General features: G+C 38.6%; 1 protein-coding gene across 5 annotated transcripts in view; it reads right to left on the reverse strand.

Moving 5' to 3' along the window:
• Positions 1-15,928, reverse strand: part of Pank1 (pantothenate kinase 1) — a 63,371-nt gene that overhangs the window by 16,911 nt on the left and 30,532 nt on the right. For all 5 annotated transcript variants that reach the window (XM_048801733.1, XM_015500109.2, XM_048801735.1 and 2 more), the window contains exons 2-3: positions 10,911-11,263; positions 287-540 (exon numbers count right to left, since the gene is read on the reverse strand). In XM_048801733.1, coding sequence (XP_048657690.1) covers positions 287-540; positions 10,911-11,263 — 607 coding nt within the window. The remainder of the gene's footprint in view (positions 1-286; positions 541-10,910; positions 11,264-15,928) is intronic.

Here is a 15,928-nt window from a genome sequence, read left to right on the forward strand (position 1 = left end):
ATACATATCATCTTGTTGGCAATCTTCTGCTGGGCACAACCCTCTCCCCTCAATCTGACCACAATTTCCAGAAAGATAAAGAGTGGATTTTATTAACCTTTATAAAAATCACCCTTTCATTCCCTTAACATGTCACTCAATAAGTCCTTTTTGGTTGGCCAAGGAAGCCAAGACATTTCTTTTAAAAACAGATTCAATAAAAATAACCTTTTTATTACACAGTTCATTGAGGAAGAGACCTGGTGTTTAAGCACAGAGAGGTTCTCCTAATGGAAAACATGTTTACCTGGTCCCTGTAACTCTTTTATAGTTGTCCTTGGAGTACACTGCTAGAATGCTGACACCTGAGCCCATGTTAACCAGCAACATAGGGTATGGGTTATCAAGGCAGTATGGCTTTTTTTGACACAATTCAGGATTTGTGGGGTTTTCAAAATAGTAACATTCTGGCTTGCCGTTGAAGCCGACGGAGTCGACGTAAAGCAGACCCTGAATGAGACAGTCCAGTTCATCCAGTTTATGGAGCTGCAGGTCAGCAATCTGAAAGAGAACAAAACCTTGTAAGATACCATGGACCACCTTGGGAGAAGCCCCAAAAGCTTAGCTGGATTTAAGATTGGGTCATTCACTTTAAAAGCAGGGGAACATCCTTGAAACAAGTTGTGAAACTTTGTTGGTATTCAATCAGTCCCTTGGAAAAGCAGCTGTGCTAAAGGACAGGCACATGCCTGGAAAAGCATGTATAGTGGGGTGAATGGTGGTCCCTGTCCATGAACCTGTGAATGTGGTTTGGAAAAACACTCTTTGCAGATGTAATTAAAGAGCTTGAAGAAATCATCCTAAATCATCTGGGTGGGCCAGTGACAAGAGTCCTTGTAAGGGACACACAGGAAAGATGTGAAAGACACACAGGACGAGGTCACGAGAAGATGAAGACAGGATTTGAGAGCTGCCACCAGACACTGGAAGAAGCAAGGCATGGAATCCCCCCAAGAGCCTCTGAAGGAGGTGCAGCCTCAAGAACTACGAGCAGGCTGTGATACAGTGGCACGCACCTGTAATCCCAGCAACTTAGGAGGCCAAGGCACAAGGATCACAAGTTCAAAGCCAGCCTTGGCAACTTAGCAAGACCCTGTCTCAAAATAAAATAAAAGAGGCAGGGTCCAGCTCAGTGGTAGAGGGTCTCTGGCTTCAATTCCTATTACCATCAAAACAAAACAAAAACAAAAAATCCTATGAGAAAAAAAAAAATCTAATATTTTAAATCACCAAGTTTGTGGTCATTTGTTAAGAAAGGCCATGGAAAATACATGCCATCAAGTGAGAACATTCAGAAAGTAATGAGAATCCTACACTTCCTTGCCTGAGAACTGGTGAAAATCTCCTGAGCTCACAAAGCAGAGCTACCCTTTTCCCAGACCTGGGCTCTGGAGTTAGAGAGATCTGACTTTGAATTCTTGCTCTAAAACTGACTTAGCTAAAGGATATAAGGTGAATTATTTGACTTCTCAGTCTCCTTACCTGTAAAATGGGAATAAAAATGTTGCTGTAAAGATTATATGATAATAATATATGTGATGTGTTTACCCAGGGGTTGGCACATACAAAGGGCTTATCAGCTGGAGTGGCCACAGTGGCCTTTAATGTTCCTATAAGATAAAAACGCCTACTCTCTTAGGTATGGGGGGTGGGGTGGGGGATGGGAGGGGGTGTTAAGGACAACATGCTGACTGCGGACTAGCATTGGAAGCTAGTGGCCACTTTGCATCCTCAAAAGTTTAATTCATTATCCTTAAGCGTATACCACTGGCCCAGAGATTTGGGTTGATAATCATTTTCCATGGCCAGAAAAAAATCAAACAAAAATTAGTGATTAACAATTGCCAACATGAAACTCTACGAAATTCTCACAAAAAAAAAACCCTGTAAGTAGGTATTTTTAACCTTATTACATAGTTAAGTTTCATGGTGCCTAAGTGACACAACTAGCAAATACCTACCGGTGACTCCCTGTTCTGTTGTCTTCATTGCCATAATGGATATTGTTTCTGGGGTCTGGAAACAACCTATACAAGAACTAGACTTAGATATTTTGCCAGAAAAGACATCATCTTCATTACAATAGTTAGCAAGAAGAAAACTTTTCACTTGGTGTTACTCATCTGAGGTTTCTATTTAACAAAAATTGGCTGAATCTATACCTGCAAAGAACTAGAATAGGTTACCAGCAAGGTGGTAGATTATTCTGTTTTTTTTTTTTTTCTTTTTCCTGCAGTGCTAGAGATTAAACCCAGAACTTCGTGTATGCTAGTCAAATACTCTATCACTGAGCTACACCCCCAGACCCTGAAAGTATCCTTGATACATGGAAATAAAGATTCTAAATGACCACTGGTGATAAAGTCAATATAGCTCATAAATGGTTCCAAACATTTCATTTTTTTATCAAGTCAAATATTCGAATGAGATGCATATAATTACAGATATATTAAGAGGGCATTTCTATTGGTATAGAATTATCTGGAGCCCTGAAAGAGTATAGTGGGACACAACAGGGTAAATAATATCTCCTCTATTTTCCTCAAGTCCGCAGCCTTCCATTGTATTTACAACATTGGTCACAATCTGGCTGTTTTTTTAGATTCCTCAGCACTTGGCTCAAAGGCCTGCCCCTAATCATTGCTTAATAAGCATATATTAAATGGATCAGGGAAAGTTATCACCTCATGGATCACTCCAAGCTGGAAAGTAGCTATTTCATCAGTCAGTCTGGGGACCACAGGCTAACCTGCTTAAAAATTAATCAGAGGTTCATCAACAATATTGACAGCCAAGCCCAGAACCAACATCATGAACACAGACAGAGTCCATCCAGCTGGACAGTTTGAAACTACATCGGGCAGAAAAAGAAAAGCCTGTCAAGGCAAATAATCTAAGCATATACAATGTCAATCTGAAAGGAAACTTTATTATCTCACCTTTCCCCTCAAAATCATTTTCAAATAAAGTGCTAGTAGCAAACATCTCTTCTATACATTTTACTGAGGGATGGATATATTCTGGAGCCTGAGGTCACACAGCCCTGTTTGACTAATAGGAAACAGAGATATTAGTCACTTTCTTAGAGAACTATAGGAAAAAAGATGGGCTCCCAGCTTCAGGTAATGAGTCAAATTGCTACTTTACTTTTCAAATAGGCCATCTGAAATTCAAAACCAGGTGGGAATTAATCAGACTTTGCAGTTTGTTGGTAAACCTGAATTAATTTTGTGGAAGGCTTAAAACAGGCACTTAAGATTTCATCTAAGGAGAAACACTCTTTTTTAAAAAAATATTTTTTTAGTTATACATGGGCACAATATCTTTATTTTGTTTTTTTCTGTGGTGCTGAGGATCAAACCCAGGGTCTCACATGTGAGAGGCGAGTGCTCTACCGCTGAGCCACAACCCCGGCCCCAAGAAACACTCTTTCTAGGCAGTTTTCTTTATATTAGGAATCACAAACTCAAATACCTAAAGGAGGAAGTAAGAAAATAGAAGCTGAGCATGGTGGCACACCTCTGTAATCCCAGTGACTCAGGAAGCTGAGACAGGAGGATGGAAAGTTCAAAGGCAGCCTCAGCAATTTAGCTAGGCCCTAGGAAACTTAGTGAGACCCTGTCTCAAAACATAAAAAGTGCTGGGAATGTGGTTAAGTGCCTCTGGGTTCAATCCGTAGTATCCTAGTTCAGCAGACTAATGGTTTAGCAATTGTCAGGTATGATTACTATATCCTTGTTGTTGATAGTAAGNAAAAAAAAAAAAAAAAAAAAAAAAAAAAGAATGAGCGAAGCCCTGGTCTACATGGAAGTAACTGAGTAATGGGAACTGTGTCACCAAAACGATCTGCATGTATTTACAATTCACTTCCAGCTCATTGTTGCTATGTGGTAATGGGCCCCAGTGCTGCCAGATGACCCTATTTTGCAAGAACCAGAAATCCAGATTTTATGTGAAACCTTTTAATATTTAAATGTTGGTGGTAAATTTTATAGTTTTGTTTTCCTATTGCAGACCAACAAAACACACTGCTTTTAGTCCATATCACCAATTTTATATACAGTTGCTATGGCTTGGATGTTGTTTGTTCCCCAGGGATCTATGTGTTGGGAGCATGGTCTCCAGTGTGGTGATGTAGGAGTTGATGGACCCTTTAACAGGTGGGTGCTAAAAAAATAGAGGTGTGGCCTAGTGAGAGGTCTTAGGGTGCTATCCTAAGGAGGGGATACTTAGTCTCCTGGGGTGAGTTCTCATCAGAGCAAGTTGTTATAAAAGACTAAACCTGACCCTTGAGTTTCTCTCCTCTTTCGAAATATGACCCTCTCCATTCATCAGGTGGTGGTCTCCAGAACCTGTGTTTTGCTGTTTGACTTTCAGCCTCCAAAACTGCAGTCTACCTCTTTTCTTTATAAAGTTAGGCTGTCTTAGGTATTTTGTAATGGTAACAAAATACTTACTAATACAAGTGATGCATAGCTTAATGAGGAGTATGCATTCTAAGAAATACCTTGTTAGGTGATTTCATCATGAGCAAACATCATAAAATTATATAAACTAATATAGCTACAACATCCCTAAATGATAAAATCCATGGGACCACTTTCATATATGTGGTCTACTATTGAACAAAATGATCTTAAGAGGTCATAACTGTATATATTCCAATGTTTATCTTTATAATGGGACTTAACTGATGACAAATCTGAAATATCAGATCCAGTAAACATGTAGGTAAAGCTTCTACTAATTTGAACATAACCCTGTAACCAAGATTTGCTGATTTATGTTAACAACCAGCTTCCTGGGGAAAAAAGCCTTGGTTTGTAGCAATTACTAATTTCTGTGGTGTAATCACCCTCACCATGGCCAATTTCAAGCTTCTAACTTGCTGTCACAAACACAGAGTACAGAAGAGATGTCCACCAGTATATAAGTTTGAGAGGGGCTGGCAGGGGTTTTGTTTCTTTTAAGCCAGCAGGAGCAGGCTCCAGCTCCCCACTGCTTGTAACTCTTAGCTCTTTTAGAGAGTTCTGTGAATGCCCAAATTTGTAAGTTAAATTTAAATTACTATCCACAAACTTAAAAACAGCAAACCTGCCCTAAGACTCAAATTCTATGTAAGGAACAGAAGCTAATTGAGAAGTGTATAGATCCCATCTGGAGGACTTTATGAAGGAAGAGACTCTTATTACCTATTATTCAGATGAAATATGTCACTGGGGTCCAGCAGGTTAAGTGACCTACTTAGGATCCCAAAGCTAACAAGAGGAAGAGATAAGGTACAAAACACCTTCAAACTATGATTAGAAACTAACATTGTATAGTTAGTTACAGCAGGCTCTCAAACTTAACATGCAACAGAATCACTAGACGGTTTGTTAAAACACAGGTTGCTGGGCCACTCCCCTAGAATTTCTAATTGCATTTCTAGCCACATTCTAGGTGATACTGATGCTATTGGTGTTGGGACCACAATTTGAGAACGAGTGAGATAGGAGGAGGAGTACCATATTTGGCTGAAGAGCCGAGACTGAGTCCTTTACCAACCCAGGTACAGATGTTTAACCAAATTACATACTCTTCCTGATAGCATCTGTCCTAGTTAATGCACAGGGCTGTTTTTAAGAATCAAATGAGATGGTTGTGTGAAGCTGCTTTGGAAAATGTAAAGTACTACATACATGAATTATAATTACTATACATATGAGAAGTAAAATAACTCAGCTCTTCTAATCTCAAGTTGAAATGCTTTTGGAAGCACCATTTCCAACCTGAAGACTTTTCTGAAGAGAGCATTCAAGAATTTCCTATATGTTAATATTAGAAAAAAACACTGATGCTAACACAGGCTTGATGAGGATATATTTATAAGAGGAACTACTTAGTGCTTTAACTCCGTATGTCAAAACTAACTAAATAATTAAATACACAAATAAATAAATCTGATCAAAAGAGGTTTCATAACTACTTCCTGAGAAAAGTTTGGATGTATCCAAATCTGTTTTATCATTCACCTGTAGTAGAGAACTGAATGACCAAATTGTGTTTCAGAAATGAGTAAAAAACAAAGCTGGATGCTACATTACAATTCCCAAGGTGTTTTGGCTGACATTGGCTCCATAAATCACACTGGAAGTGGCAGAAAAGGTTATCTTACTAAACCAAGAACTATCTGTACATAAAGAAAATAGTTGATTCTGAATTAAAAAAAAAAAACTTAGGTTTCCTTTTCACAAAGAAGACCCAACAGAGACCTGAGAGATAGAGATAGAGAGATGAATTTCAAACAGCAAGGGAGAAATATAACAAAACCTCAAGGTGACTTTTCTTCCCAATCTCAAGCATGAAAGGGGCATCTGTGGGTGGTCAAGCCAGGAGGCAATGGTGAACGTCTACCAAACCTTATGGTATAACCTCTTGCAATATCACAAATCAGTCCCTGGATTAGTAATGGGAACCAAGTATAAATGTGCTTGAATGGTCTATTTAAGATTCCACATATCCACAATTAGTCTACTTTCTCCTGATGATTTCTGCACCATTACCAACTTTTCCCTCATAGTTTCTGGCATAAGAACGTTTTTAAAATTGAAAAACATGTGCCAAGCGTTGTGACACTTGCCTATAATCCCAATGACTAGGGAAGCGGAGGCAGTAGGCAGGAGGTAGGAGACAGGAGGATCACGAGTTCAGGCCAGTCTCAGTAACTCAGTGAGACCCTGTCTCAAAATAAAAGATAAAAAGGGCTGGAGATGTAGATGGGTGGCAAAGTGCCCCTGTGTTCGATCCCCAGTCTGCCCCTCCAACAAAATTTAATGTTTTAAAAATTGAAAAACGTGATGAGAGCAATCGGAAAATCCTTTCCTCTATATTAAATTTACATCAACTAAATAAAATTGTTAATCTTATTTATTCAAAGGGTAGATCTTATTTTGCTTAAGTTTTTTCCAACTTCTCATTAATGTTAGCCATGGACTGAACAAAACTCACAATTATCTATTGTAATAAAGAGCTACGTGGGCAGAAGGGATGAATTTTTTCTACAAATACTTTGCTGGGTGTGTGTGTGTGTGTGTGTGTGTGTGTTACTGTGGATTGAATCCAGAGCCTCACAAATGCAAGATAATCACTATACCACTGACCACATCACAGCCCTTTTTACTTTGAGACAGGGTCTTGCTAAATTGCTGAGGCTGGCCAGGAACAGAATCCTCCTCCCTGGGCCTCCTGAGTAGCTAGGATTGCAGAGGTGCCCCACTGTATCCCTCACACTTTTTTTTCTTGAGAATAATCTTGTTGAGATTAGGAAGTATGATGGTAGATAAAAATGTTAGAATTGGTAAATAAAATAGTCTTCTAGGTTTTTTAAAAAACAAAACCTATAGAGACAGACAGTGGGAATAAACACAAAATTAACCGAAATATACAATGTTCGGTCCACAACCATGCAGAATTCCCTACCTGGAGGACCGTTTTTTAAAATAGTAGGATTCCTCATTGGATTATCAAATGTTTTAGACCATTTGAAGTTAGATTAAGTTTTTCTATTGTGTTCAATTTTGGTAAATCATTACTTTTGAAAACTAATTTTAGCCAGTTAGAAGTTTGCTTGTGACAGTGATTTTAAAATGTTAAAAAAAAGAAAGAAACTCTTTTTAAATGTTAAAAAAAAGGAAGCTAATAAAGGAAAGAAAAGGAAGAACCAAATGCAGCTTTGTCCAGTTTAAAATATCCAACACAGGACTCTTTTTTATACATTTAAATTATATGAAGAATAATTACATTACCTAAGGATTTAAATATACTTACTATCAACAACAAGGATATAGTAATCATACCTGACAATTGCTAAACCATTAGTCTGCTGAACTAGGATACTACGGATTGAACCCAGCCTCTGTGCATTGTAGATAAACATACTATATCCCCAGTCTTGCTAAACATCTTTTATTTAGCTCTAATTACTCAGATGAATTTTTAAAATTCCTATCTGCAAAATTTTATTATACACCAAACAATGATTTTGTACAACAGGACTTTACAGGTATGCGTATGCACTGCCTTATTATTTGTCAAATTGTTTAATATATACAGAAGTATATATTGATCCTGTCCAACTTAGCGAGTATGTTTACACTGGGGATGTGGCTCAGTAGTAGAGCACTTGCTTAGCATTCAAGAAGGCCTGGCTTCCATTGTTGACACTGCAAGAAAATAAAAAATTTAAAAATAAGCATCTTCGGTTTTCCATCCTGGAAAGAAGGTGAATATGACAACTAAGTACCTTAGCACTCATTTCTCTATCTGCTCAAAATGCTGTTCCCTAGATATCTGCCTGGCTTGCTCTATTACTTCTTCATATTTCTGTTATGTCTTCACAGGACTCCATATCCTTCTGCCTTATTTCTCCCTTCATAGTACTTACTACCATTTGATATATTCTATATTCGTCTGTTTAATTATTGACTCCTTACTCCACCAGAATATAAGTTTGAGAGGAGCTGGCAGGGGTTTTGTTTTTCTCAGAATAGCACTTGGCATGTAGAAGAAGCACGATAAGTTACTTGTTGAATGAGTGAATGCTTAGGAAAGAGGATGGTAAAATCTATTTGTCCTCATAAACTTTGGAAGAATCTGGGCACATCACTTAGTGCATTGTCAAACAGGCTACGGGAAGACATCTGTCTTTCAATTCTGTCTTCATTTAGCCAGGACTGACTGAGTGTGGAAACAGAAGGCAGCCCATGGAATTTTCTTTTAGGTGTATTCCCAGCCTGGCCATGCTATTTAGCAAATACTCCAGATTTGCTCCCTGCTCCAGACTATTCATTTGGCTCCAAAAGCTTCCCTGAAGGAGGATGTGACCTTTTTCAGCTAAGAACCTTGAGAAACACATCTGTTCACAGCCAATATGTATTGAGCAACTTTCTCCCAGGACATACATTACCCTCAAGGAGGGAGGGAGGCATTGATAGAGGTTGCATAAGTCTACCAGGTCACTTTGGTTCACTTGAGGCTTTCTTATGGAGAGGGAAGATGGCGTGTCCTTGAGCAACCTAGGAGCTCATAGCACTTCCACCCACTTCTGAATCAGAATGGAGCCAAAGCCCCAGATGTCACCTAGAAGGCACAACTCTACTAGAGCCCCTTAAATGCCCATTAAGCTTTAGTTTCCTCATCCACATAAGTCTCTCTCATCTCCAGGTCACTTAACAAGAATGCTATACTTCCTTCTCTCCAGAGGTCCCTTTTAATTCTGACATTCTAGAAACCCTCCCTCCCCTCTTTACCTTACTGCCTTTTTACAGATGTTGAAACTGAGACCCACAGGTAGGACACATCTCACCCAAGTCACCCAGCTGATTAAATGCAGAAGCAGGACTTTTTCCATTATGGACTCAATGCTTTTTCCATTATGGACTCAAATTTAGTTCTCATGTCAATGGACCTTATAACCTTTTAAGTTTTCAAACTGTTTAGTCGTTAAGCCCCTTAAGAGGGAAAGATTTCATAGGTCATTTAAGTAAGCAGTGGTATTGAACATTACTGCTGGATAAGAAGTAAAAGTGTTACTTTTGAAGATACAAATAAAATTTTCATTTTTAGCCTTATTAAATACTATGAATAATGTCTTCAGGATTCACTAATGACAGACTTTATAGCAAGACTAGATTATATTAGTTCCATGACAAAATATGGTGGTTTGCACTACAGGTTTTGAGAAAATGTATTCTACAACTTCCCTCACTGATTTTTCAATATGATAAGATTAACTAAGCCTTTCTTTTTGTTCAATCCATTTTGTTTATCTAGTTCCCTTTATTTTCCAATATATCTCCACATCTACTATTGAACTTTGTTCTCACTTTACTCTGTGAGATGAGGCTAAACAATACAGCGACCATTGACTTGACAAGAAGGGGAAATTGGAAATGTGGATGTTAAGGAATTACTAAATAAATAAAAACTCTGGACTCCATGTTTCTTGTCTATAGCTTACTTTTAGCCACATCTGTCAAATTTAAATGACAGGTGCAGAGGAGGTACGTACTGCCTGTTGGGATACGACAGCATCATTCCTATGACGCAGAACTATAAGTCTTGAATAATATTCATTAATGAAGGAATTAACCTATAAACAATATTAATATAGCAACTTTTTTTAATAGCAACTTTATATATTATATAATGCTTATATAATATAAACAATAATATAATTCTCATAATTATAGAAAAATATAAAGATTTCACTTTTATTTGTGAGCAAAACTTCTGAATAACATTCATATAACAACAACAACAACAACAACAAAAGACACTTATATTGGGCTGGGGTTGTAGCTCAGTGGTAGAGTGCTTTCCTAGCACGCATGAGGCCTTGGGTTCGATCCTCAGTACCACATAAAGATAAATAAATAAAATAAAAGTATTGTGTCCATCTACAACTAAAAAAAAAAAAAGACATTTATAAAACAAATAGGCAGAAAAAATAATAATTTTACTACGACTTATAGAAAGCCTTCCTGTGAGCTTCAGTTTATACATCTATAACACTGGTATTATGATTATGTAGTAAGAGTCTGTGGAAAATTCTGACATATGTATTTCAGAGGGGAATTTCTATCACCTTGTCTTTAGAATTCCCATACAACAGTAATAGTAACAGAAGAGATGATGACTAACATATATTAAGCATGTACTGTCAGGTACATATTATCTCATTTAATCCTTCTTGTAACAACTCTGTGAGGTGAAGGCACAGATTATGAAGTAAATTTGTCCGAGTTCCAAGGTTAGCAGTCTAGTTCTTAGGCACAAAATGTCACGACTGGACAAGCTTAGTTATTTTAACAAGGACAAGCACCACCTACCATTCTGAAGTCCTCTTCAAACTTGAAGGCCCCGCCTCCTGTGGCACAGAGAGTGGTGTGGAGGCTGGAGAAGTTCTTCTCGCTGCCCATCTGAATGAACCTGTGCATGGCACAGCTGGGGAAGCGGATGAAGTGCAGGTTCCCTTTGCGCCCACACATGGTCAGGTTTTTCAGTTCCAGGTGGACGTCTCGGATCCCAGTTTTCCCATAAGCAGTATTAGAAGTCAAATACTTCCGGATGCTCTTCAGGTTCTCCACTTCCTCTTGTTCCTCTTCGGCTGTAATATCCTTTGGTTCAAAGTAGACCAACTTAACCAGAGTTCCACCAATATCCATGCCGAACCATGGGAATGCTAGAAGACAAAGAGAAAGAGTCCTGCTGAATCCTATACATGAGAAAATTTTCAGTTTTTGAATATTTAATAAGAGAATGCATTTAACATTTGATTTTCTTGAATTTGACTATATGTGCCTAAAAAGGGGCATCAAGAGGAATTCACAATTGCAGAGGTATTCACGACTTCCCACACTCCACTAAGTGAGCAGGCTTTAGAATCAAGTGAGATGAGAAATAGGATTCTGGAGTTCCCTAAGACAGTTTCAGTTGAGCTTCTTGGGGCTTGAGTATCTCGCCAAACTGAATGCTATTTCAATATTTAGTGATTTTTTTTTTTTTTTTGCACAGGGCTCTCAAATGTTATTTTATTAGAATTTTAGCCAAAGAAATTGATGTATTCCAATCTCAGAAGAGGAACTGATTTTGCTGGGTGTATCAAGAGAGGGAACATTGGTTTTTAATCCACATGGTGCCTTCATAGAGCACTTTTTAATGATTCATGTTTTGCATCCTGTAAAGACGTAACTCCACAATATACAGGAAGAAGGGGGAGAGAAAGCACACTATGAGAGATGATGGGCAGAGATCATCTGTAGGGTGACAGAATTCTTTTTTTTTTAATTTTTTCTTTAGTTGTAGATGGACACAATACCATTATTTTTATCTGGTGCTGAGGACTGAACCCAATGCCTTCCACATGCAAAGTGAGCACTCTACCACTGAGCTACAACCCTAGCTCCAGTGGCCGAATTCTAAGAACAGCTTATGTTACATTTGATTTCTTTCTGCATTAGGCAGGGATGCTTTCTTCATTCCAAATAGTCTGCCCAGAAATTCTTAAGCCAAATGTGTCCGAATCACCTGGGAAAGCTTATAATATTCCATATCTGGTCTCCTCTCCCACAGATGCTAATTTAATTCAGCCATTGGTCCCAGGCATAAGAATATTTTTAAAATTCCCCAGTCATTCCAGTTGCAGAGTGGGAACTACTAAACCAGAAAAACCTTGGCCACTGACGGCCAGGTTCACATATAACCACATTTCCTGCCCAGATTGAAACAGAAAGGCATGCCTCTAGATGTATGAAAACTTAACCTACTTGAGATGTTTATCTGAGAGTAAATGAATCTCCATCACAATTATGTTTACTGCTGTTAAGAGAAAGGGCTGAGCTGCCTGAATAGGCTGATTTTAGTTAGAGACATTCTGGAAAATTAGTGCTATGCTGTCCAATGCTCTGCAGTGAACACAGAGCAAACCCAAATGGGAATCCAAGTGTTGGAGTCTCCCTTTTCATGTCCCTCAACAGAATCCATTAGCTAAACCTGAACTGTGATATTGAACCTGAATTTAAAGACTCAGTGAGTCTCGGGCTTCTTTCAAAATTTCCTTCATTTCAACCTTAGGGAACATCTATCCATATGAGCCCTTGTCAAATTGTGCACATTACAACTGCCAAATTGTGCATAACACATGGTAAGAAATAGGGCCTATACAAGGTCTTTTTTTCTAGGCTTCCCTGTTTCCCAGCTCTCTATTCAAGCAGGTTCAGGAAGATTATGTAGGGGAAACCATCCCTGCAAATAAAATCTCCCCTGTGCCTCACTGTTGCTATTTTAGTTATGATCCAAGCCAGCTGCACCATCCTTGGTGAGCAGTAACTCTAATATTATGGAGAAACAAAATTCCAAGTCCCTAAAAAATTAGGAGCAACAAATTCCACTGACAGGACCAGGTTAACAAATGTCCTAATATCTTTTCAAAAGTTTCTAAAGCAAATCCTGCATGGCTCACGGTAGGTCAAGAAACTTGCTTGTCCTAGTAGGAGATAATAGAAAACTGGAAATAGTACATTCCCATTAGTCATTTCAGCTCACAGATGAAGTTTGTTGCTCCATTCTCTAAAATTCATCATCAATGTGACTCAGAATAGGAGCAGCATCATGTTATAAGTCTTGAAATTCAGAACAACTGCATTTCAGGAGTAACAGCCAGAACCAGCTCACTGGAATGTCTTCCACCTCTTTGGATCTTAATTTCCTTATCTATGAAGGGAATGCATTGCATTAGAATGGCCTCCAGTTTCTTCCCTGCTACAAAATTTCTGTAAATTTTTTAAGAGATGCAAAAGAAAATCACAAGCACTCCCAATCATAAAGGCTACCCAGAGGCTGGACACAGTGGTATGTGCCTATGATCCCAGGAGCTTAGGGAGGCCCTAAGCAACTTGTTGAGATCCTGCCTCAAAAAATTTTTTAAAGGGCTGGGGATATGGTTCAGTGGTTAAACGCTCTTGGATTTAATCCCTGGTACTAAAAATTAATTAATTAATCAATCAATTAAAAGTTAACTAGAGTCTTTCTCAGCAGGGACAATGGAGACGTTCTATTGAATATTAACAGGTACCTAGGCTATGCACCCAGCACTGCAGCTGTAATCCATTCTTATCAGAGCAGGAAAGACACTTGCTACTTGGACAGAATGGGAGAAGGGTTTTCTCCAATATTTCTAAGATAACCATTTTGGAAAAATTCTGGCAATATTAACTAAAATTAAAAGTGCACATATTTTTGTAATCAAACTAACCCCCTTTCCTAGGCCATATTAAAACAACAACAACAACAACAACAACAACAACAACAAAACATTTCAGGAATTAAATGTAAGGATGTTCAAATATTAAGTATAAGAGCTGTCAAATTACCAAAGACAAAACAAACCCGAAACAAAAGGTATGGTCATTACCAATAAAATGTATGACTTCTAAACTGTGGGATATTAGGCAACTGTTAGAACAATGAGCAAAATCTGTTCCGCTACTGGAAAAGATTCCCCCAATTTTCCACTAATGAGAAATGCAAGAGATGCCTGGACGAGGTATATGTTTGTATATGTGCGTGTTTTTCATTTGGTTTGACTAAAAAAAAAAAAAGAAAAGGAGGGGAGAGAGAGGAAGGAGGAGGAAAAGGAGGAAAGAAGGACGATTCTTGGATGTTGATTATATGAGTCTCCAGAAAGTCTCTAGAAGGTCCCCAAGTTAGTAATGTGGACAGAGAGTTCAAGTTGTTAATGTGGACAGGGAATAGCAGGCTGTGAGTGTGGAAGCTAGAGATCCCGGGGAGAGGAGGGGGAAATTCTATACTGTCATACAAGCAGAAATTTAAAAAAGAAAAAGAAAAAACCAGTAATAATGTAAAACAGAAGATATCTCAGCACTGTATAGACAAACCAAGCTATGTAAAACCTATATAAATAATCTAGTTCTACATCAGAAACCCAGTATTCCTCCAAGAGGAAGAGCCCTCACATACTCTTTTATTTGGTTGCCTCTTGCTAAGTACAGCAACTAAAAAGAGGACTCACTCTTAAAAATACTGCAGTGGAAATCTAAACATTTTATAACTTACTTAGAACCCGGTTTCTTCTTCCTGCTTCACCGCCTGATCATTTTTGAGCCATTTCAAAGCATCTACTGGCAATGTAGGGAGGGGTGTGGAATTTTAAAAATTCAATTCAATATACATCAGCAGTCTAAGTTAAGGTAAGAGGGAACAAGGATTGGAATTCTTGTGTTAGTTTAAGTGGCAACAGAAATCACAAATTTTAGGGGATGAGGGATGTAGCTTAGTGCTCAGTGATAGAGCACTTGCCTATCATGTGTGAGGCCCTAGATTCAATCTCCAGCACTGAAAATGAAGAAAAAAAGAAAGCAAGAAAGGAAGAAACTGCTTTTCTTAACTTATGTTCATTCATTCACCCCCAGTACTGGGGATTAAACCTAGAGCCTCCCACATGGCAAGCAAGTGCTCTACCACTTAGCTCCATCTCCAGTCGTTTTTCTTTTCTTTTTCTTTTGAGCCAGAGTCTTGTTAGGTTACAGAGGATGTCCTTGAACTTGTGACCCTCCTGCCTCAGCCTTCTGAGGGGCTTGCATCATCATGCCTGGTTACCTAAGTTCATTTCTTACTTTCATGAAAAATATAAATGCTCTTCTACTCACATCATAATGTTTTTTCAGGTCACTGTCATATTTACATGTATAGTTCTATTATCTTCCTGATATCATGATCTGCCTAATTAGAAGAGAAAGGGGAGGAAGAACATCTGAGCTCTTCCATCCATGATTCATGCTTGTTACAAACCCCAGGATATCCAGAGGCTTTGATCAATTCAGCTGAGCTACAGATAAGAGGCGCCTGTTCTTTTTGCCAGAAGGGATGCTGTTTCTAGACACAGAATGCTGATAATCACCCCTTACTCTTCCTTCCTAAACCAGATGTCATTTCTTTGCTTAATTTCCTGAATATTCATCAACAATATTCAGCAGGAAACCAGATTGAAACTTCACAAGACTTCCAGAAACAAGAGTTGAACAAAAATTACGGGAGCTCATTGTTTTGTAGTAAGCTCCTGCACTAGGCTCCAAGAGATCAGGTTAAAACAACATGGACAGATCCTGGGCTTAAACATGATCGTGTGCCTGAGGAACTTCCGCAAGCTATGGCCTAAACATGGAGGACTGAGGAACTTCCGGATCTTAGAGCCTAAACATGGATGCTTGAGGAACTTCCGGATCTGGGGGCCTAAACATGGACGTGCACCTGAGGAACTTCCGGATCCAGGGGCTTAAACATGGACATGCGCCTGAGGAACTTCCGGATGCTACAGCCTAAACATGGA

The sequence above is a fragment of the Marmota marmota genome, unplaced genomic scaffold, assembly GCF_001458135.2.
Source record: "Marmota marmota marmota unplaced genomic scaffold, marMar, whole genome shotgun sequence".
Taxonomy (NCBI): Eukaryota; Metazoa; Chordata; class Mammalia; order Rodentia; family Sciuridae; genus Marmota; species Marmota marmota.